Here is a 24,652-nt window from a genome sequence, read left to right on the forward strand (position 1 = left end):
CAATTCTGGTGTCAAAAATAACTTACGTAATAATTTTCAGACTTTAGCCTGTAACTGTGAATATTTGCCATTGTTGCAATGAATCGAATGAGTGAGATCATTTCAAACTGTATCAGGAACCTCTTACACACCAGACTAGATTTCAAGAGTACTAGAATTCAAGCATAACAGACTTCACAATTTTGGTGTCTTCATAACGTACGCTTGGTGTCTTCATAACTTACGCTACATCTGATTCACTTGCCATATTATTTTCAGGCCTTCACTTTTGTTTTCAGTTGTGTTGCATGGTCTACCAGAAAGGTGATCAATTAAATCAGCAGCATTACAATGCTGCCTAATCTTGTTCTTGTAAAAAAGTGATGGACTTGCCAAATGATGTAAGTAATGGTGTCTTCACAACAACTATTTCTTGCTCAATTGATTTACACAAAATGTAGGTGCTGTCTGGCTGGATTTTATGGATAAAATGTAACTCAAACACTAGACAAAATCAAAGATTCCAAAAGTTTTAACTTGATAGAAATATCTTGCAGTTGGTGTCCACCAAATACTTACATCATTGTCCATGCATACCTATGATTGACGATCAATAAAGGAAAGAGACATGAAGGCAATTATGTTTTGACTTTTATTTCCGGTAAAGCTGTGTTTTAGCTCCCATTACAATCATAGACTTTTCCATCTGAGCATTTTTTATTTTTGATGCTCATGTCAGAATTTCATTGCTCAGTATTGTGCCTGTCCTCCTATGCATTCACAATATTTAGTACTCACATGAATGGCCCAAGAAAACTATAGGCTGAGAATGCAAGTTCTAATTTGGCACATTTGTACATGTAGCTGCATCCACTAGACATGTATCCATCTTACAATAAAAAAAACTAGTGGTTAGGACATGGGCCTGAAAATCTCAAGGTCCTAGGTTCGAATCTCCGCAGAGGCATTTACTTTTTCCCCTTAGTTAAAATAAAAATGCTCAATCGAGAGAGAGCAACCGTAAAGTTACCAGCGTAAAAGTAAAGTGTTGAATGCAGCTGTAAAGGTCATGCCAGCAGTGTGGGTCAGTTCTGGTAGCTCTGTCAGCACAGAATGGACTGAATCTGATCATCATCCTCAGCAAAGCCAGGCACCTCACTTCCTGGAAAATAAAGACAATGTATTACTGAGCACATTCAGACTTTGCTGTGCGCTGATGGGGATATGTTTTTGGTATTGAGAAGAGGGTGTGTGGTGGGGGTGCCGGAAGGTAGGTAGGAAGTAATACATGTACTTGTTCTTCACACAATCAGTGGGATGGAGAATGGTGTGGGTGATACTGACAGTGACAACTATTAACTAAACTGTAAACATTGTTCTGTAATATTACAGGTGCCATCATTCCTTCCTGTGAAAACCATTTATTTATATACTTTCATCATTAAAATTAAAAAGAATCTTCCATCATTAAAATTAAAAAGACTTCCTCACAAGAACCTTTCTAACAACATGATATCTTGTTATGCTGCTGATGTGAGCGGTTTTTCTGGAAATTTACTATTTTTTAATTGACAGCATGAGCCCTCATCCCACACACATTCCCTTTTTAGCGTTGACACCTTACAGTTTTGTTGAGAAATGTGATGTGAAGTCATTCAGAAAATTCTAACACTGCGCAGGGGCAGTCAGGGTGTTGATACGTTTTACTATATTATATAACTCTTATTCCATGTACAAAATTAACAAAAACTATAACAAAAACTGGCCAGATCTGTGATTGTGAGCCATGCCAAGGAAAGGGCTGACTGTATTTAAAATAATTCCAGTAATGAGTAAATCTTTCATTCTAGCTATTTCATGTTTTACTTTCTTGCATCACAATAGTTCAAATCAATGTTCATACAAACAGCATAATGCACTTTATGAGTATAGGGTTGCAACAAACTTTAAGATGGGAAGGAGAGAGAAAATAAAGATATTTGTACCATTATGTATACAAAGTACATCATACCAATTAGTGAATTACCATGCACAGTATTACTATGCATCTTCAAATGTATGAATAATTTCATCTACAAAGTACTTGTAAATGTAATACAATTTACAAAGAACAAAAGACTGCTGAATGATCTACATCAGTACATGCATGTTTATAGCTACAGACTACCATCACCAATACCTTATAAATGTGTAACTTACTCTTCAGGGGTAGTCTGTAATGTAAAGCACCATGCCAAGTCATCCTGATACCTCTCCAGTACATGTATCCATGTTTAAAGGTAAACTGTTGGAACTGAAAGACAGGAGCTGTATGAATGATGCACATCACCTCTGGTTTCTCGGGAGGCCTGGAAAAAAAACATAACAATATTAACATAACTATTAACATGTCTTGAAAATGAAATAAGTACTATTTCAACTTCACTATCAGAGCCAAATCACTCACTAATTCAGTAATTGTTTTGTTTATTCTTTTACAACCATAGTTCATACACTGATACAGCAACATTTGATTCTGTGCATATAGATTAAAGATCAAGCATTTTCTAAACTTGAGTAAAAAAAATAAGAACACAACAAGCACACACTCTAGTCTGTGACTCACAGTCACACCCAGTTACTCAGTAACACACACATGACATACACAACAGATGGATGATCTTGCTCAGTTCTACAAAGGCCACGTTTGCAATGGTCATGTCTTGGATTTTAAAAACAATAACTTACCTGCTGGTTGATCCAAACCGATGATTGACAATCAGTGAGAGGAAAATGTCCGAGGCTGAGGATACTGCCTGTGGTTTCCATTCGCCAATGGTGCGAGGAAAGAAAGACTGCTGTCTGTATGATGTTCTGCAGGCTGGGAGTTTATGAGCCTCAGCATGGATTGAGCGAGTGCTGAGTGCATTCTTTTCGCTCTATCCTATTAATTCACACATTGACCCTGCAGCAGTGACGATCATTTCTAGATTGCAATCGGCAAAGTTCGTAGCTCGGATTGCATTCATTCCAGCGCTACCGTGTACTGGGTCAGCGAGACACGAACGACAACTCAAATCGATAAGCATCCGAACACATCGGAACTTCCGTTTACGTTCGTAGCTACTCGGAAATAGCCTTCGGGATTGAAAGCCCGCAACTGACGTGTGAAAAAAAATTTCGCCGTCGGGAGACAAACCTCGCTCTCCGCACTTGTCAAGACATTCAGTCGTTACTTGACATGTAAGGATATTTCTTACATTATGCCTGTTTGCAAATGAATTACAAAACAAGTCGCGTAAGGCGAAAATACAACATTTAGTAAAGTAGCTGTCGAACTCACAGAATGAAACTGAACGCAATGCCATTTTTCAGCAAGACCGTATACTCGTAGCATCGTCAGTCCACCGCTCATGGCAAAGGCAGTGAAATTGACAAGAAGAGCGGGGTAGTAGTTGCGCTAAGAAGGATAGCACGCTTTTCTGTACCTCTCTTTGTTTTAACTTTCTGAGCGTGTTTTTAATCCAAACATATCATATTTATATGTTTTTGGAATCAGGAACCGACAAGGAATAAGATGAAAGTGTTTTTAAATTGATTTCGACAATTTAATTTTGATAATAATTTTTATATATTTAATTTTCAGAGCTTGTTTTTAATCCAAATATGACATATTTATATGTTTTTGGAATCAGCAAATGATGGAGAATACGATGAACGTAATTTTGGATCGTTTTATAAATTTTTATTTTTTTTTACAATTTTCAGATTTTTAATGACCAAAGTCATTAACTAATTTTTAAGCCACCAAGCTGATATGCAATACCGAAGTCCGGGCTTCGTCGAAGATTACTTGACCAAAATTTCAACCAATTTGGTTGAAAAATGAGGGCGTGACAGTGCCGCCTCAACTTTCACGAAAAGCCGGATATGACGTCATCAAAGACATTTATCAAAAAAAATGAAAAAAACTTTCGGTGATTTTATACCCACTGTCCCAGGAACTCTCATGTAAAATTTCATAAAGATCGGTCCAGTAGTTTAGTCTGAATCGCTCTACACACACACACGCACAGACACACACACACACACACACACACACACACACACACACACACAGACACACGCACATACACCACGACCCTCGTCTCGATTCCCCCCTCAACGTTAGACTAAATGTAACAAGTCGCGTAAGGCGAAAATACAATATTTAGTCAAGTAGCTGTCGAACTCACAGAATGAAACTGAACGCAACATCCATTTTACTCGTAGCATCGTCAGTCCACCGCTCATGGCAAAGGCAGTGAAATTGACAAGAAGAGCGGGGTAGTAGTTGCGCTAAGAAGGATAGCACGCTTTTCTGTACCTCTCTTTGTTTTAACTTTCTGAGCGTGTTTTTAATTCAAACATATCATATCTATATGTTTTTGGAATCAGGAACCAACAAGGAATAAGATGAAAGTGTTTTTAAATTGATTTGGACAATTTAATTTTGATAATAAGTTATATATATTTAATTTTCAGAGCTTGTTTTTAATCCGAATATAACATATTTATATGTTTTTGGAATCAGCAAATGATGGAAAATAAGATAAACGTAAATTTGGATCGTTTTATAAATTTTTATTTTTTTTTACAATTTTCAGATTTTTAATGACCAAAGTCATTAATTAATTTTTAAGCCACCAAGCTGAAATGCAATACCGAACCCCGGGCTTCGTCGAAGATTACTTGACCAAAATTTCAACCACTTTGATTGAAAAATGAGGGCGTGACAGTGCCGCCTCAACTTTCACGAAAAGCCGGATATGACGTCATCAAAGACATTTATCAAAAAAATTCAAAAAAAATTCGGGGATTTCATACCCAGGAACTCTCATGTCAAATTTCATAAAGATCGGTCCAGTAGTTTAGTCTGAATCGCTCTACACACACACACACACACACACACACACACGCACGCACACACGCACGCACGCACATACACCACGACCCTCGTTTCGATTCCCCCTCGATGTTAAAATATTTAGTCAAAACTTGACTAAATATAAAAAGAGAAACGTTGAAAACTAAAATTATGTCGTCTGCATCGAACATCACACACTTGGTTTGTGATACTGACAGCGTCGAGAAATGAAGATTGTACACAATGAAGAGAACTCCTAATCACTGAGGCACTCACTATCTGTGTCGTTTTCCGTTCGTGCTGTAAGATCGGTTTTTACATTTAGTCAAGTTTTGACTAAATGTTTTAACGTAGAGGGGGGAATCGAGACGAGGGTCGTGGTGTATATGCGTGTGTGTGTGTGTCTGTCTGTCTGTCTGTCTGTGTGTGTGTGTAGAGCGATTCAGACTAAACTACTAGACCGATCTTTATGAAATTTGACATGAGAGTTCCTGGGTATGATATCCCCATACGTTTTTTTCATTTTTTTGATAAATGTCTTTGATGACGTCATATCCGGCTTTTCGTGAAAGTTGAGGCGGCAATGTCACGCCCTCATTTTTCAACCAAATTGGTTGAAATTTTGGTCAAGTAATGTTCGACGAAGCCCGGATTTCGGTATTGCATTTCAGCTTGGTGGCTTAAAAATCAATTAATGACTTTGGTCATTAAAAATCTGAAAATTATAAAAAAAATATTTTTGTTTAAAAACGATCCCAATTTACATTCATCTTATTCTCCATCATTTGCTGATTCCAAAAACATATAAATATGTTATATTTGGATTAAAAACACGCTCTGAAAATTAAATATATAAAAATTAATATGAAAATTAAATTTTCGAAATCAATTTAAAAACACTTTCATCTTATTCCTTGTCGGTTCCTGATTCCAAAAACATATAGATATGATATGTTTGGATTAAAAACACGCTCAGAAAGTTAAAACAAAGAGAGGTACAGAAAAGCGTGCTATCCTTCTGAGCGCAACTGCTACCCCGCTCTTCTTGTCAATTTCACTGTCTTTGCCGTGAGCGGGTGACTGACGATGCTACGAGTATACGGTCTTGCTGCGTTGCGTTGCGTTCAGTTTCATTCTGTGAGTTCGACAGCTACTTGGTTTAAACAAGTTTATTCAATAAATTCCATTGGTACTATTACCGCATACATGAAATACGGAACATGGAGCATGTGACGTCTGCTTCTCGTTCTAGGGCTGATCCGTGTTTAACAGAGACAAGTGCAAAGAAATAATAAGAAATTTAATAATTCTGTACTTTCAAAAACATGCACATGATCATTCTTGCAGACATCAATCCCTTTCTCTTAGAATCTTCAAATGAAAGTTTTATAGATTATGATTTCGCTGGTGTGATTTCACACACACGTAACAACATTGTCTTTCTTCTTCTTGTTGCGTCGACGTTTAGCATCGAAGAGCGGAACGTACTTCTTCTCGTTGAAAATGTATTTCAGTTTACACAAATGAAGACATGAAGATAATGTTCACAAAATATAAAGTAGTCTACTCATCATGATAAACTCGATCTGGGTGACACTTGGGGACGTTGGTGGTTCCTTCCGTGGTTACCGCTGACGTTGCCCTTCCCACAGTGTTCACACGACATCATTTACACAAGCACTGTACACCCCTGTTCACTTGCACCTTTTGCAACACACACGTGCAATATCTGTTATTATCAAGTATGATTTCCATCGATATCATTCAATTTGTTTCTCTAAAACAACACAGAAACAAGAGTTCACAGACTGACACAAACACATGGAAAATGAACAATACCTGTGTTTTCCTGTGAATCAATAATGTTAAAATGTATTAGCGTGTTTTACCTGCGGTTAGTGGACCTTTGGAGATCGCAAAAATGTGGAAATCCGTCCACGGAAGGTGAAACATATGCTAGTGCAATCTATGTGGCTTCGTTGATTGCTGCCATCTTGGAGTCAATGAAACGGTCAGAGCATTGCATCCTAGCAACCTCAACTGAATATATGTACAGTTCATATTCACGAATTAATACCAATGCACGCTGTTTTCTTTTGCTCTCTTCGTTTAAATTTCTTTCCATGAAGATAAACACATTCTTGCCTTCTACGCTGCACTAGTTTTGGACTAATGGCGCGAGCGTTGACGTCATATGTATACAGTGTCGTCATGACGTAGTCTCGGTCATTTAACCTCGTTTTGTGTACGCAACTAGTGAAGTCTCGATTAATATGAGAGAGGGAGTCGATACACGAATTCCATTCGTCACAGAGCACAACAAGCTAAGCTTATGAGCGTACTCTTAGAAGCAAATGAAATTTGGCGGACGATTTTAATATAACAAATTTGAAATAATGTCAAAATAATAATGATAAATTATGGTAGACAAACATGTAACAATAAAAGGAAAAAACAACAACAAAAAACAACAAACAAAAAAACAATGCTAAACTAACAACAGTACTCACACGCGCTCGCACACTCACTCGCACACACACGCATACAATGACTTCCACATGGTTGAAAATAGAATACTACCAGAACAAGGAAATGTAAACAGTACTGCACATGGTGGATGAGATAAATGCATTCATTATTCAAAACGTTTGCTTAATAAGATAAACCTGAATAACTGGTCAAATATCAATGCATTTTCGCTGTCTGACTTGTCTCTATTGCCATACAGAAAATCATCAGCGGTTAGCAAATCATAGTTGGGCAGTGTTGACAAGGTGACTTCACGTATTTGAAGAGATAAGGGGCAATGAAAAATATAGTGCTCCGCATTTTCAACAGGATAACCACAAGTGCATGACGGGTCGGGAATTAAATGTCTGTCAAATAGATCACTATTTAGATTGCTGATCCTCAATCTCAGTCTGCAATGGATAATTTCTGATTTTCGATCAGATGTGTATCTATACGAGGGAACAACAGAATCATCAGAACTAATACGTTTTTTAAATAACCCAATAGAATCAAGTTGTTTTACAGTTTCTGGAAGCTCATTCCACAGGGAAGTCGAAGACAGAAAAAATGACTTTTTATACAATTCAGTTCGAGAGTGGGGAGTCTGTCTGTCAAGTGGTCTTCGTCTATGGTAAGGGTTCACAGAAGCAACGAGGGGAGGCAGACGTTCTAGTAAGTATGGTGGCACGCGTGCATTAACTAATTTGAAATACAAAATCAATTTGTGTCTTTTTCGCCTCTCCTTCAGTGTTGTAAATCCTGATTCATCGTACAATTTTTGGTGACTCGTGCCACGAACTGCACCTATAATGGTTCTTATGGCATCAAGATGCAAGTTTTCTAATAAAGTAGCTAATCTGTCAGAACAGTTATCCCAAATGACGTCAGAAAAATCAAAATGGGGAATAATAAAAGATTTATACATAAGTTCAAGTGCCTTTCGGCTAAGGCGATACTTATAGGACCGAACACATGAGAGAAGAACACGTACTTTAGATATAATTGACTGAACATATGATTCCCATTTGCAGTCGCTCTGAATCAGTACACCAAGATGTTTGTGAACGTGGTTTTCTCTCAGAACTGTTCCATCAAATACAAGAGGAAGGGTTTCAGGCATTCTATTTCCAGAAAAGGTCATCAAATCTGTTTTTAAATTATTGAAATTAACTTTCCATTTTTCCGCCCAGTGTGCAATTTTGGCTAAGTCTGCATTTAAGATCTGTGTCCGCGTGTTTGCATCATTTAGAGATAAATACAAACTGGTATCATCAGCAAAAAGTTTAATGACAGATTCGATATTAATGACAATATCGTTAATGTACACAAGGAACAACAATGGCCCCAGAACAGAACCTTGGGGAACACCTGAACAAACACGTCCGTATGTCGATTTCCTGCCTTGGATAACAACGGCTTGTAACCTGCCTGTCAAATAATCTTCAAACCATTTTAATAAAACACCTCTTATGCCTATAGCATATAATTTATGCAACAAACCCTTGTGCCACACTCTGTCGAAGGCTTTTGATATATCACAGAAAACAGCCTGAGTCGTCAACTGCTTATCTAAGGATTGGCAAAAATCGTCATACATACTCAACAACTGAAAACTAGTTGAATCACCAGGAATAAACCCTGACTGAGAAACCGTTAATAAATCATTCTCTGTGAGATATCGAAAAACATGGGCTTGAACACATTTTTCCAATACTTTTCCAATGCAACTGAGTAATGAGATCGGACGATAGTTACTGCAGTGTTCTTTTTCACCTTTCTTATAAATGGGATTCACATGAGCTACTTTCCAAATTTTCGGAAACTTTCCCTCAGCCAACGATCTCTGGAAAAGGGTTGCAAGCGGATTTGAAATAATACAAGCAGCAAGTTTAAGAAGTTTATTGTGAACCAAATCAGGACCTACTGCTTTCCTAACATCGAGGTTGTTTAGAACAGCGTACACCATTTCGGTAGTTATCACAAGAGGACTAATGGAAATGGGCTCTTCTTCAACTGGTGGAACGTCATCATCATGACCTTGTATATGCGACTGTCGTAGAAATGCTTCATTAAAAATCTCGGCTTTGTCCTCTGCAGAGTAATACACAATTCCATTGCTTTCAATCAGCAGAATCTCATTTAATTGTACTCATTCCTTTCTTTTTCAAAAAGAGTTGACTACCTTCCACCAGTCTTTATTGCCAAAATTATGAGGTGACAATATTCTATTTTCTAGTTCCCTAATGTGCTCTTCTTTCTTTTTTCTTATAACATCAGTCAAATTATTTCTCAACCGTCGGAAAAGAGACCAGCACCATACAGTATCCAGACGTTTGGCTAATGCGTGAATGTATTGCTTTTTCCTAATCAACTTTTTGATTTCCTCGGTGATCCATACAGCATCGTGTCCGTTCATTGTCACTACCTTTACAGGCATACATTCTTTAGCTATCATCATTAACTTATCGGAAAACATTTCAGCGGCGTCATCAATGGATTCTAAATCGACTATATTATTCCAATCTACACTTTCCATATCTTGCAACAACTTGTCAACATCGATTTTGGAATAATTATATAGTGTTCGTTTGAATGAACCACCCGACGGTAAGTCATAATTCAAATATACAAAAGGACACGAGTGGTCACTGCATACAGGTGGTAGAACACCAACTCTTTTTACCAAGTTAGGACACGGAGTTAATACCAGATCAATTATAGTTGACGAGGTATCGGTTATTCGAGTGGGTTCTGATATCAACTGAGATAAACTGTTTGTGTTCATTAATTCCCGCAGATGAAACGGGGGGTTAACAGTACAATCAGCGTTGAGATCACCAAAGATAATAAACTTATGTGGGGTATTCATGGCAAGTTGAACGGAATCGTTGATAAGAAGCCAATGGTCGACGGTTGCACTCGGTGGTCTATAAAACACACCCACGAGAAGAGTATCTTGACCCAACTTAGTCTCAATCCAGATCGCTTCCAAATCAGGTATACACAAGTCGATCCTCGGTTTGCAAATCAGATTACTATTTACATAAACGGCTACGCCGCCGTGGGAATCCCCGGGCCTATCGACAGCTACTTGACTAAATGTTGTATTTTCGCCTTACGCGACTTGTTATATTTAGTCAAGTTTTGACTAAATATTTTAACATCGAGGGGGAATCGAAACGAGGGTCGTGGTGTATGTGCGTGTGTGTGTGCGTGCGTGCGTGTGTGCGTGTGTGTGTGTGTGTGTAGAGCGATTCAGACTAAACTACTGGACCGATCTTTATGAAATTTGACATGAGAGTTCCCGGGTATGAAATCCCCGAACGTTTTTTTCATGTTTTTGATAAATGTCTTTAATGAAGTCATATCCGGCTTTAACTGAAAGTTGAGGCGGCCCTGTCACGCCCTCATTTTTCGATCAAATTGATTGAAATTCTGCTGAAGAAATATTCGACAAAGCCTGGGGTTCGGTATTGCATTTCAGCGTGGTGGCTTAAAAATTAATTAATGACTTTGGTCATTAAAAATCTGAAAATTGTAAAAAAAAATAAAAATTTATAAAACGATCCAAATTTACGTTTATCTTATTCTCCATCATTTGCTGATTCCAAAAACATATAAATATGTTATATTGGGATTAAAAACAAGCTCTGAAAATTAAATATATAAAAATTATTATCAAAATCAAATTGTCCAAATCAATTTAAAAACACTTTCATCTTATTCCTTGTCGGTTCCTGATTCCAAAAACATATAGATATGATATGTTTGGATTAAAAACACGCTCAGAAAGTTAAAACAAAGAGAGGTACAGAAAAGCGTGCTATCCTTCTTAGCGCAACTACTACCCCGCTCTTCTTGTCAATTTCACTGCCTTTGCCATGAGCGGTGGACTGACGATGCTACGAGTATACGGTCTTGCTGAAAAATGGCAGCTACTTGACTAAATATTGTATTTTCGCCTTACGCGACTTGTTTTTACACTGGGCGAAAAGTGGCGTTTTGTATCTTACAAAACTACTCAAAATCCCAACAAAACTTCAAGTTTCAATGGGTTTATTACATTTTGGTGTTCACGATAACGCCAGATTTTGATTGGATTTTGTTGAAGTTATCGCAGCGAAATTGCCTGGAATTTCAGCGCGTTTTGCGACGGTCAAAACATCATGTTAAACCATGTTACAGCATGTCTGTAACATGCAAAAATTCCAAGTTTTGATGGCATTAAAGCTTTGGTTTAACGCCAAGTAACATCATGTTATCGTAGACTTAACTTGCAAAACTGCTTGTTTTGGTGGTGTTACAGCTTGCTTGTAATGTGATTAACATCATGTTATCGTAGACTTAACTTGCAAAACTGCTTGTTTTGGTGGTGTTACAGCTTGCTTGTAATGTGATTAACATCATGTTATCGTAGACTTAACTTGCAAAACTGTTTGTTTTGGTGGTGTTACAGCTTGCTTGTAATGTGATTAACATCATGTTATTGCTGGTATAACATGCAAAACCCCATGTTATGTTGGTGTTAAAGCTTGCTCAAATGCCTATTAACTCCATGTTATGTTGGTGTTAAAGCTTGCTCAAATGCCTATTAACACCATTTTAGTTGGTGTAAGGCTTGATTATTAATGTAAAAAAACCACCATGTTATGACGTTCACATAATTGTTTTCCACTGGATGGAATTTTGTGGAAAAGAAAGCATGTTGTTTGGGAATTGTGTGCGGGTTTCATGCTTGGATATTGCACTATGCTGACTTGTCACAGGTCAATTTACATTTAACAATATTAGTTTTCAAATGCATCATCCTTCACACATTATGTAAACATCTTTAACATTAACACTTTGGTTGTAAAATGATTGCACTTTATTCAAACAGGACAAAAACAAAAATGCTGATTCACAATGTACAATAGCAAAGGACTATTTTGAGTGGAGACAGTGTTCATCCACACTATAATTGGATAAGCTAAAATAAATTATTTAAATCGGCGAAGGCCACACGAAATGAAAACACACCATCAGTAAATTACTTCCCTTGTGAGTAAGAGAGTCATACCCATAAGAGCCATGTAAGTTTTAGCCCATGTGAGTGTGTGTTGGGAGGGGGGGGGGGAGGGGGCAGATGCCCTGTGAAAACATTGGCCATAGATATATGTGAATTACTTCCCTTGGGTATGAACATTTATGAATGATTAAATGGGTGAAAGAAGGCCACACAAAATGAAAATCAGTAAATAACAAAATCACTTCCCTTGTGAGTAAGAACAGTCATACCATGTTCCAACTTTTTGCTAAAAATTCGTCCACAATGTGACCTTCAAAGTTAAAAAGGGGTAACTGAACTTCATGTTTGGATGTCATGGAGTCCAACATGTCAGTAAATTTTGAAAGCCCTGGATTCATAAACATCTGAAAACTGCTCAACGTCTTTGCATCACGGCACATTAATAAAAGTAAGAGTTAGTAAGACTGGCCTAACTGCTATGGTGAGGCAGTAATAACTCGTTGATGAAGAATTATTTGAATTCTGAATTTCGAACAAACAAATACAGTGTCCTTCCAAACCCCCTTTTCAGGCCTCCAAGAATAAAAAAATAAGCTGGTCTTAAAAAGGAGGAAACCTGCTTAATATGTAGGTAAATGTACAACAGGTTGTGAACAGAAAATCCAAAAATGTAAGGTCTGAAAAGCGGGGAAGTTTGAAAAGGGGGGGAGGGGGGGACCTAAAATGTGACGATCATAACAACCATAATTTATCTAACAAAGTTCATTCTTAAATCTTCTTCAGCGTTTGATTATGGAGAGACGAAATCCTCAGTTCAGATGTGGTCTTAACTCCTTGTCTCCCAGGTACACACAGTCACTATGTACATTGCATCTGTTATCATTCGGCACATATCCGCATCCTGCTTAGACGGTTAGCTTCAGTCGCTTAAGTAACGTTGATCTAACGCCAGGATTCTAGCCTGTTGATACAGTTTCTACAATTCTGAGTGACCTGCTGCAGCACAGCTGGTCTCGGCTTAAAAAATCTTGGTCAACATAGATGGGGTACAAAGTGTTAAAATAAAGCGTCCTTCCAAAGTTGATGACAGGTCCCCAGAGTATTCACAAAATTATATGGTACTGGAACTGGAAGCCTTGCACGGCGACGAAAAAGATGTCCACGCCTACATGAAGAAGCATCCTTCACGGCTTCAGCGGAAACAGTCGGCTGGGGATGAGGACAGCACCTATGTAAAAAATATAGACAAGAACAAAAATATATGTCAATGGGAAAACAAAGAAACAAGTAGAGAAGGACACAGTGAAAATGAAAAACACATGTGAATGTACTTATGTTTTAAATCTCCCCCCCCCCCCCCCAATTAAGACCAATTATCCAAGATATTTTTCAGTCCTCAAAGGAGAATTTCACTGTTCTCACGGAACCCTGAAGAAAACTGAGCTGTGCTAATATATTATATAACTGCAAACATCCCTCAAATTCAATACAGTAAAACCTGAGTCTAGCGGACCCTTATTGTAACGGCCACCTGCTACATACGGACAGTTTATCATGGCACGAACACGATTTCAACAATAACTAACCTTTAACGGGCGGACACCTGCCACTTACGGACGCGATTTTTCGGACCGTAGGAAGTGTAAACACTGTCACAAATGGACACAACGTACATAAAAACGCAACTTCCAAAACTCGACTGTTATGCAGACAGTGCTCGACAGCCGTAGCACAAATGGTTGTTGATTGGTTGTCCTGTCCCTTTTCTGACCAATAAGTGGCTTGTTTAGATGGAGACCCACTTTCGCTCACTCACTTTCGCTTCGCTCACTTTCGCTTCGCTCACTTTCGCTTCGCTCACTTTCGCTTTTCCGCATTGTGGATACAGTCACAACCAAAAGCAACAGTAGACTACTGTGTTTGAAAATGGAATCTCCAGCAGGAAAAAGAAAAGCGTTGACTTTAGAGCAGCGTGTCGCTGCCTTGAAAAAACTAGATAGCGGCCAATCATGCCGAGATGTGGCGAAGGAGATGGGATGTGGTAAAACACAGATCGCGAGGATCAAATCGGAAAAAGAAGACGTGATGATCTCTCTCTCTTTGTAAGCAATCGTTCGAAGGAAACAATAGTTAACACAGCTAAATTTTTGTTCCATGCATTTATGCTGAGACTAGAAAAACTGAATGAAACAAGAGCTGACCCAATTTGGTCGAGACACACTGCGGAATTTCCCGTTGAATGACTGATGAAGAGTCAGCTATTTTTAGCTTTGTGACGTCCGACTTGCGTAAGTTTGAATGCACAGTGTGTGTAGGGAACGGGGTAGGTGGGGGGAATGTTGTTGTTGTTTGCTACATGTATCATTTGTTTACTCACATTTTCAGTGAGTCTCATGTTCAATCCAATAAATACATACTACAGGACTGACAAAAAGTGTCTTGTTCATTTTACGTGCTCTTTGTAAAATATTGCCCCGGCCCCTCCACCTGTGAAGAAGGGACACCTGTCTAATAGGGACACTATTACCATTCCCAAAGGGTGTCCGTTAGAGACAGGTTTTACTGTATTGCAAGCCACTATACATTCCTCATAAAGGCACTTCATGCTCACGTGTGAAAACTAACATAAGTTTACAAGTGTGTATCTACTTATAATAATAATAATAATAACGGGCATTTATAAAGCGCCTTATCAGAAGTTCAAAGCGCGTGACAACAATATGTGTATAAAAAATTCATACAATCACTGTCAGATTCAAACAACACATCATGCACATCTCACATCCCCAGACTCTATGCTAAGGCCCAAAAAAAAGAAGTCTGTTTACGGTATCCCGACCGACCCTATTTTTTTGCGCGACCCTAGACTTTTTTTTGGCATTTGGGAAAAAAAGAGAAAAAATCAAAATTTTAAAACAAAGTTTGTTTTTTGGCAAAATAATTTGATAATGTTTTTTGGAGAAAAAAAAAATCCCGACCTACCGACCCTATTTTTTGGGCCGATGTTACCGTAAACAGACTATTTTTTTTGTTTGGCCTGAGGAACTATCCGTAATGTTGTTGGAACAAGTGAGTTTTCAAATTGGACTTAAAAGATTAAATGTATGGAGAGTGACGTAATAGAAAGGGGAGTGAATTCCATAACTGAGGGCCATGATATGAAAACGTGCGGAAGCCATGAGCCTTGCGCTTAAAGCAACCTTGACGGAGAAGTCGAGCATCAGCAGAAGAACGAAGGGTGCGAGAGGGAGTGTAGAGGGAGACCAGTTCCGAAAGATAGGCAGGTGCCGATTCAGAGATGATCTTGTAGCAGAAGCAGGCAGCTTTATACCTAATACGTTGAGACACAGGAAGCCAGTGAAGTTCTTTCATGAGAGGAGTGCTGCAGAGTGTTGTACTTTTTGCAAGGGTTGGAGAGTGGAGTCAGGGCAGCCTATGAGAAGGGATTTGCTGTAATCTAATCTACACAGAATGCAGGATGTAACGAGAGTTTTAGTGGCATCAACAGTCAGAAATGTTCTTGTGGAACCTATTCTTCTAGTTCTAATGTAGTACCTGTTTGTAGTGAACTCACCAGCAGGAGTATTGCATACATAATTACGCATTACTGAATTAAAGTAACTATTTTCAAAGCTTCTCGCTTACCTTGGAATAGTGTCAAGCAGCTTATGTTGTGTCTAGATCAGCCATCAGATCTTCACACTCAGCCTGCACTTGCTGAAAACTGGACATGCCTGTATCTCAATCAAGCTGTTGTTGCGGAGACAACGGAACCATGCTCAAGTCGGGTCCAACTGAAATAAAAGCATATTGTTAGCTGATAAATGATTTGATCAAGCAAAACCATGCGGTATTTTTTTAATAAAATATTTTGTATACCCCGCTAATGCAAAAATAATGTACTTATTTACTATTAGCATTAATTTTAGCTGGTCATTCAAACCAGAGCTTGTTCTAGAACTCCACAAGAACAACCATGGCAGTTGGCAATGGCACTGGCAGAATACAGATCAAAACAATATTAGTATTAGCCTCACCAAGGGTTGACTTCCCATCAAAATGAATGACGGACTGAATCAAACTTCAGAGACATTACAATTTTTCACAACGATTTTTTCAGCAAACAGCCATGTTTACCTGTACAAATGTATCAGTGATATCACTGTGAGTATGACAGTATGACAGTGTGGTAAGCTTACCGACGATTCGTTCAGTATAGTCTTTCTATGTAAGTAGTGGTCCAGTGAACGATACCTTCCGCCTGTGGTTCGAGACAGAGATTAAGTTGAAACTTAATTCGAGAAGCCAAACACTGACGAATACTTACGTATTTTGAGCAAAACCCACGCACGTCGACCACAAGTTGATGTCTGCTGGAGTACGTAATCATAACGTAGAGGACAACAGTTTCACTTGGCTGGCTTCGGTTATTCCCACCTGTATCTGTTCCTTGCTGTTCTCCAAGAGACACCATGGTGCAGCAAGCTGAAGGGTGTCCTGTCGTATTTCCTCGAAGTTGTAGTAGGCAACCAGGCAGCAGGAGGTGGGGGGCGACTGACCTGCAGCAGAATTCAAATCAATTAGTCAAGTCACTATGACATATCTTTATTGTTATCGCCACACGACGGGCGCTGTGGCGGGGTGGTAAGACGTCGGCCTCGTAATCGGAAGGTCGAGGGTTCGAATCCTGGCCACGGCCGCCTGGTGGGTTAAGAGTGGAGATTTTTCCGATCTCCCAGGTCAACTTGTGTGCAGACCTGCTAGGGACTTATCCCCTTTTGTGTGTACACGCAACCACAAGACCAAGTGCGCACGGAAAAGATCCTGTAATCCATGTCAGAGTTCGGTGGGTTATGGAAACACGAAAATACCCAGCATGCTTCCTCCGAAAGCGGCGTGTGGCTGCCTAAATGGCGGGGTAAAAACGGTCATACACGTAAAAACACAAGTGTACATGGGAGTTTCAGCCCACGAACGCAGAAGAAGAAGTTATCGCCACACCAACCCTAAATTTTTCCTACCATACTGTATTTGTTATCCGAGAGAGAAAAAATCCATGTTGCAGACTCAACTGGAAAAATTCCCTTCTCCATCATCTAGTGGACAGAGCTCACATGATTTCAAACAAATCTTTTTTTAAAGTCACATACTTTGTGCGACAGTGTTAGTTTACTGTAACTGTAATTTATAAATAGCAAATTAAAAAATATCACTTATAAATCAGATAATCAGCTAAATGCCTGGCAGATGACCCTCATTCAAAGTGAGTCGTGGCTAAACCATGAAACTAGAAAAACAGGTTATACCACAATATAAATCTGACAGTGGACAAAAACTGAGAAAACACCCAGTATACATGTACCGGTACTCACAAAAGAGTTACAAGTAGCATATTATCACTATCAGTATCACTAATAGCATACTATACTGGGCAAATAACAGCAATTTTTACTCACTGGGGGTTTCCTGGCTGGAGTCTTTGGTGTTTCTACTGACTTCTGTAGCACATGGTTGGTTGGCAAACTTCCTGGAATGAGTGCTCGCTTGCCTGTAGGCCCAGCAAAAAAACATGCAAAGAAAATGTTCAAAATGCTGAGTCGAAATTATAAGTTAAATTAACTAAACAGACCTATACATTTAGATCTATTGAAATAGAAACAAGAATTAGTAAAACACACTACAGTACTGCAAATCTGTCAAGAATGAACAAGACTGACTCAGTGACCGAGTAAAACAACAAAAGAAATCTAAGTTCTAACCCAGAAGTTTACTAGAATATATTCAAAAACACATTATCACAAGAACAAAGAGTGGTTTTTTCCCCATTACCTAATAATTATAGCTCAGAATTACGCCTTTGTCAATGTATGATTCAGAATACGATTGTGTTATTTTTTGTCTGCGAGCTGTAAAAGTACTAGTTACTACTAGTACTAAGCCTCATACTGATTGATTGATTGATTGATACTACTAGAACTTCGTCACTTGAAGCATTACAAGCAAAACAACACAGCACAGACAATCAGATGAAAGCTTATTTTCGCTGTATTACTAGTTTTTTACGTACCGTATTTGAAGCATGTTTCTTTGAAATGTCGGGAACATATCCTCGCATTCTTCGGGTTGAAAAGCTTGTCAGCACGGTTGATTTTGTGTATAAGAGCAGCTCTCCATTCGGCATCCGCTTTTCCGTTTGGTATACCATGGAAAGTTATAAGCGTTGAAGATCTTAGTGAGCTCACGCTGCATCCAGGCATACAACAATTTGCACCGGGCATCTTGAAATCATGGTTCACTTCTCTGGCATCATCGAAAAATGGCGAAACGGAAGTGACTTTTTTCGGAATGCAGCTTTCTTCCGGTTGTCAGCACTTACCGCGAGCGCAGCGAGTTGGCGATTGATCCAGTCAATACACAACTATGCGCCGGCATAGACCACTGATCTAACAAGAAAAATGTTCATTCAAAATGAACAGCGTCGATGCAATGTCCACCAAAGATTTATTTTGGGAAGTGTTAAAGGTTAGGGTCAAAAGTTAATGAATTGCATGTTGTGCTGGATATATAAATTGTTTATTTCAGTCAATGCTTGCTATGAATTGATCAAACAGCCACAAGAAAAAAACAACTTTTTAATTAAAAAATAGAGCTTGTTTGAAACAGGTAGAAAGGAAGAGTTGATATTGCAATATCTGTACGTGGGAATGTGGTGAAAAAGAGTGCTAAAAGTAGTAAGTCAGTCTCAGATCCATTTCAAATATTTATTGCAGAAAAACAAAATACAAATTACAAACAAGTCGCGTAAGGCGAAAATACAACATTTAGTCAAGTAGCTGTCTAACTCACAGAATGAAACTGAACGCAATGTAAACGCAGCAAGACCGTATACTCGTAGTCCACCGCTCACGGCATGGGCAGTGAAATTGACAAGAAGAGCGGGGTAGTAGTTGCGCTGGGAAGGATAGCACGCTTTTCTGTACCTCTCTTCGTTTTAACTTTCTGAGCGTGTTTTTAATCGAAACATATCATATCTATATGTTTTTGGAATCAGGAACCGACAAGGAATAAGATGAAAGTGTTTTTAAATTGATTTGGAAAATTTAATTTTGATAATACTTTTTATATATTTAATTTTCAGAGCTTGTTTTTAATCCGAATATAACATATTTATATGTTTTTGGAATCAGCAAATGATGGAGAATAAGATAAACGTAAATTTGGATCGTTTTAGAAAAAAATACTTTTTTTTACAATTTTCAGATTTTTAATGACCAGAGTCATCAATTAATTTTTAAGCCACCAAGCTGAAATGCAATACCGAAGTCCGGGCTTTGTCGAAGACTACTTGATCAAAATTTCCACCAATTTGGTTGAAAAAATGAGAGCGTGACAGTGCCGCCTCAACTTTCACGAAAAGCCGGATATGACGTCATCAAAGACATTTATCAAAAAAATGAAAAAAACGTTCGGGGATATCATACCCAGAAACTCTCATGTCAAATTTCATAAAGATCGGTCCAGTAGTTTGGTCTGAATCGCTCTACACGCACGCACACACGCACGCACACACGCACACACATACACCACGACCCTCGTTTCGATTCCCCCTCGATGTTAAAACATTTAGTCAAAACTTGACTAAATGTAACAAGTCGCGTAAGGCGAAAATACAACATTCAGTCAAGTAGCTGTCGAACTCACAGAATGAAACTGAACGCAATGCCATTTTTCAGCAAGACCGTATACTCGTAGCGTCAGTCGACCGCTCATGGCAAAGGCAGTGAAATTGACAAGAAGAGCGGGGTAGTAGTTGCGCTAAGAAGGATAGCACGCTTTTCTGTACCTCTCTTTGTTTTAACTGTCTGAGCGTGTTTTTAATCGAAACATATCATATCTATATGTTTTTGGAATCAGGAACCGACAAGGAATAAGATGAAAGTGTTTTTAAATTGATTTCGACAATTTAATTTTGATAATAATTTTTATATATTTAATTTTCAGAGCTTGTTTTTAATCCAAATATAACATATTTATATGTTTTTGGAATCAGAAAATGATGGAGAATAAGATGAACGTAAATTTGGATCGTTTTATAATTTTTTTTTTTTTTTTTACAATTTTCCGATTTTTAATGACCAAAGTCATTACTAAGCCACCAAGCTGAAATGCAATACCGAAGTCCGGGCTTCGTCGAAGATTACTTGACCAAAATTTAAGTTGAAAAATGAAGGCGTGACAGTGCCGCCTCAACTTTCACGAAAATCCGGATATGACGTCATCAAAGACATTTATCAAAAAAATGAAAAAACGTTCGGGGATATCAATCCCAGGAACTCTCATGTAAAATTTCATAAAGATTGGTCCAGTAGTTTGGTCTGAATCGCTCTACACACACAGACAGACAGACAGACAGACACACACACACACACACACACACACATACACCACGACCCTCGTCTCGATTCCCCCCTCTATGTTAAAACATTTAGTCAAAACTTGACTAAATGTAAAAAACACAGAACCATTACCAGGTGTCATAGGAATGTTTGAAAACAATAGTTTTAATTTTACACTGTAAATACAGGAATCAGAATTAAACACCTCAAATTGGCACATGCATAATGAATCACCTGGAATTGCAACAGGGAGATACTGAAGTAATTGGAAACAAACATCTGAAATTGACAGAGAAACAATTGAAAATATAGTACCAGTTGACATGAGCGAACAATATTTTAATGGAAGTGCAATTTTAGCACGAAGCATCCGCAGGAGAATGCACTAACAATTACATAGTGCCACAAAATGTGTACGGACATTTCACAACCGTGCATTATTAGCACAGAACACATACATGGGGGCGCACAAAACATTATTGTGACAATAATTTACACGAAACATTTCACATAAGTACATTTTTATGCATGGTGCATCTACTACAGGAGGGTGCTCCAACAATGATGCATAGTGCCAACATTTAGCGCAAACTTTTCACAACAGTGCATTATTACCACAAAGCGCATACAGCGATTATATAGTAGCAAGTTGCACTAAACATTTGAACAAAATGCATTTTGTTCAAATGTTAACAGCACAGCACCAAGTTTTGCATAAGTGCACAACAGCACTGACCATTTCACAAAAGTGCATAACAGCTGTGACAATTTTACAAAAGTGCATTGACCATTTCAGGCAGATGGCTAACATGCAGATTTCGCTTTTGTCTGTCTTTCTTTGAAAAGTAGGCATGTTCAAGATCGATGAAGTCATGAGCAATTGGGTTAGATGACAGAAAAGATTCAAAAACGTCAGATTCAGTGTTTTGGGCACTGTTGAACAGGAACATTCTCTCCTGTTCAACAAATGTGGGTTCAATTCAAAAGCAACATTGTCACAGATAGGCTAGTGTTACATTTCTGTAAAGTTTCAAAAACATCTTCCATGTGTTGGTTACTGTTGAATAGAGGCATATTTTCCTGTTCAAAAAATTCTGACACAAATGTTCGTAGTTGTGGGTTAAGGTTCGATCTATACCGTCATTCAAACGAGTCGTAGAACCGTCATTGTCACAGATAGTGTTACATTTCTGTTTTACATTCAAACGAGTCGTAGATCAGCCATATCCTTGCCTCTGATCCATGTGTGTGAGGGGAAGTACGTAGCCAAAGGGTCAGTTCTGTTCAAGAGGCAATGATCTGGTGACAGAGGAACAATATTTCAATTCCGTCTGAAGCTCTTCCCGGTTTCTGGAACCATTTTGAAGAGCAGTTATGCTGGTTTTGAGTCGGAGAGAATCACGACTCTTGTTGGAGGTCGAGGGGAGGTCATTGATATAGTGGCATGCTCTTAAGATAACGTAGCCAGCATTTCTGCAGTGAAAATGGACACATCCTTGTTGAGTTTAATTTTTTTAAACTTATTTTGAGGTCAGGAATGACAAAAGCACAGTCAGCTTGGTCATCATTTTTTTGGAGCCGTCAGTAAATATTTGTAGGTGATCTTTGTTATTGTTTGAGATTATTTCTTTTACTATTGATGAGACAAGTACAGGGTTATCTTTTTTTGTTACACCCAGATCATGATCAGGGATGATAATGGGGGATTACATGAACCAAAATGGGAAGGGGTGAATGGGAATGTGGGCCATCCTACCTGGGTTTACCCCCACTTTCTTGAAATATCGGTTGAACATATAGTCTGCTAGTGGGATCGTTGCTTCGTGTATTTTGGGTGTTTTTCTTTTTACATTTAGTCAAGTTTTGACTAAATGTTTTAACATAGAGGGGGAATCGAAACGAGGGTCGTGGTGTATGTGTGTCTGTCTGTCTGTGCGCGTGTGTGTGTAGAGCGATTCAGACCAAACTACTGGACCGATCTTTATGAAATTTGACATGAGAGTTCCTGGGTATGAAATCCCCGAAATTTTTTTTCATTTTTTTGATAAATGTCTTTGATGACGTCATATCCGGCTTTTCGTGAAAGTTGAGGCGGCACTGTCACGCCCTCATTTTTCAACCAAATTGGTTGAAATTTTGGTCAAGTAATTTTTGACGAAGCCCGGACTTCGGTATTGCATTTCAGCGTGGTGGCTTCAAAATTAATTAATGACTTTGGTCATTAAAAATCTGAAAAAGCTGTAAAAATTTTTTTTTTATAAAACGATCCAAATTTACGTTCATCTTATTCTCCATCATTTTCTGATTCCAAAAACATATAAATATGTTATATTTGGATTAAAAACAAGCTCTGAAAATTAAATATATAAAAATTATTATCAAAATTAAATTGTCGAAATCAATTTAAAAACACTTTCATCTTATTCCTTGTCGGTTCCTGATTCCAAAAACATATAGATATATGTTTCGATTAAAAACACGCTCAGAAAGTTAAAACAAAGAGAGGTACAGAAAAGCGTGCTATCCTTCTTAGCGCAACTACTACCCCGCTCTTCTTGTCAATTTCACTGCCTTTGCCATGAGCGGTGGACTGACGATGCTACGAGTATACGGTCTTGCTGAAAAATGGCATTGCGTTCAGTTTCATTCTGTGAGTTCGACAGCTACTTGACTGAATGTTGTATTTTCGCCTTACGCGACTTGTTAGGTTTTGGTAAGAGGCCGAGGTTATTGTGTCGAACTCAGCTGTGAGCTCTTCGTTCACAGCATTGTCAAAAGTACTTGCTCTTGATACGTACTGGGCCGACTTTAGTCTTCTGTCTTCATCGAGGGGCAGCCAGCCAGCCTCTTGATACACTAGTTTGTTTATGGAGTCTTTTGGGAGATCAAAGATGAGTTAGAGTGCAGCCATTTAGGCTCTTAGGCACAATAATAGCAAACTAAAGAAGGGGAAGGAAAACGAAAGGGAGGGTAAAAACCACGCACTTCTTTACTCAAACTTCATAAAACCGACTGTAAAACTAACACCGGCTATTCTCCTTTCTTAATCATTATCAAAATCGATCCTAAAACAAAACAAGTCGCGTAAGGCGAAAATACAACATTTAGTCAAGCTGTCGAACTCACAGAATGAAACTGAACGCAATGCAATTTTTCAGCAAGACCGTATACTCGTAGCATCGCTCGTGGCAAAGGCAGTGGAATTGACAAGAAGAGCGGGGTAGTAGTTGCGCTGAGAAGAATGGCACGCTTTTCTGTACCTCTCTTCGTTTTAACTTTCTGAGCGTGTTTTTAATGCAAACATATCATATCTATATGTTTTTGGAATCAGGAACCGACAAGGAATAAGATGAAAGTGTTTTTAAATTGATTTCGAAAACTTAATTTTGATAAAAAAAATAAAAATCATTTATATGTTTTTGAAATCAGAAAATGATGAAGAATAAGATGAACGTACATTTGGATCGTTTTCTACATTTTTTTCTACAATTTTTAGATTTTTAATGACCTTCTTCTTCTACGTTCCCGGCCATACATCTAGATGTCCAGTCCAGTGTTGAGTGCAAATCCTGCAGTCAGCCGCAGTGATGCCGCTGTCCCCCATAAGTCATTAATTAATTTTTAAGCCACCAAGCTGAAATGCAATACCGAGGTCCGGCCTTTGTCGAAGATTGCTTGGCCAAAATTTCAATCAATTTGATTGAAAAATGAGGGTGTGACAGTGTCGCCTCAACTTTTACAAAAAGCCGGATATAACGTCATCAAAGGTATTTTTTTTAAAAGAGAAAAAAAATGTTCGGGGATATCATTCCCAGGAACGCTCATGTAAAATTTCATAAAGATCGGTCTGGTAGTTTGGTCTGAATCGCTCTA

At 38.4% G+C, this 24,652-nt stretch overlaps 1 protein-coding gene and 1 long non-coding RNA gene across 2 annotated transcripts; both read right to left on the minus strand.

Annotated features, from left to right (window-relative positions):
- Nucleotides 1-988: 988 nt before the first annotated feature.
- On the minus strand, nucleotides 989-3,130 carry LOC138950141 (uncharacterized). Its single transcript, XR_011450520.1, has 3 exons — nucleotides 2,707-3,130; nucleotides 2,179-2,327; nucleotides 989-1,141 (listed from the first exon to the last, which is right to left on the minus strand). It is a non-coding gene; the product is annotated as an uncharacterized lncRNA (long non-coding RNA).
- A 9,089-nt stretch (nucleotides 3,131-12,219) lies between these two features.
- Nucleotides 12,220-22,969, minus strand: LOC138950142 (uncharacterized). The gene is made up of 5 exons (XM_070321891.1): nucleotides 18,451-22,969; nucleotides 17,840-17,931; nucleotides 16,711-16,942; nucleotides 16,029-16,177; nucleotides 12,220-13,611 (listed from the first exon to the last, which is right to left on the minus strand). The coding sequence occupies exons 1-3, from the start codon at nucleotides 18,486-18,488 to the stop codon at nucleotides 16,770-16,772; spliced, it is 303 nt and encodes a 100-aa protein (XP_070177992.1). The 5' UTR covers nucleotides 18,489-22,969; the 3' UTR covers nucleotides 12,220-13,611; nucleotides 16,029-16,177; nucleotides 16,711-16,769.
- Between the last annotated feature and the right edge of the window lie 1,683 nt (nucleotides 22,970-24,652).

Source organism: Littorina saxatilis, linkage group LG16 (genome assembly GCF_037325665.1).
Source record: "Littorina saxatilis isolate snail1 linkage group LG16, US_GU_Lsax_2.0, whole genome shotgun sequence".
Lineage (NCBI taxonomy): Eukaryota > Metazoa > Mollusca > Gastropoda > Littorinimorpha > Littorinidae > Littorina > Littorina saxatilis.

What these genes read in the sequence shown, in the direction of transcription:
- LOC138950142 (XM_070321891.1), bottom strand. Translation starts at nt 18,488, where the DNA reads ATGTTCCCGACATTTCAAAGAAACATGCTTCAAATACG. An exon ending in AGAAACATGCTTCAAATACG is followed by an intron (nt 17,932 to 18,450) that starts GTACGTAAAAAA and finishes CTGGGCCTACAG; the next exon opens with GCAAGCGAGCACTCATTCCA. An exon ending in CTCCAGCCAGGAAACCCCCA is followed by an intron (nt 16,943 to 17,839) that starts GTGAGTAAAAAT and finishes ATTCTGCTGCAG; the next exon opens with GTCAGTCGCCCCCCACCTCC.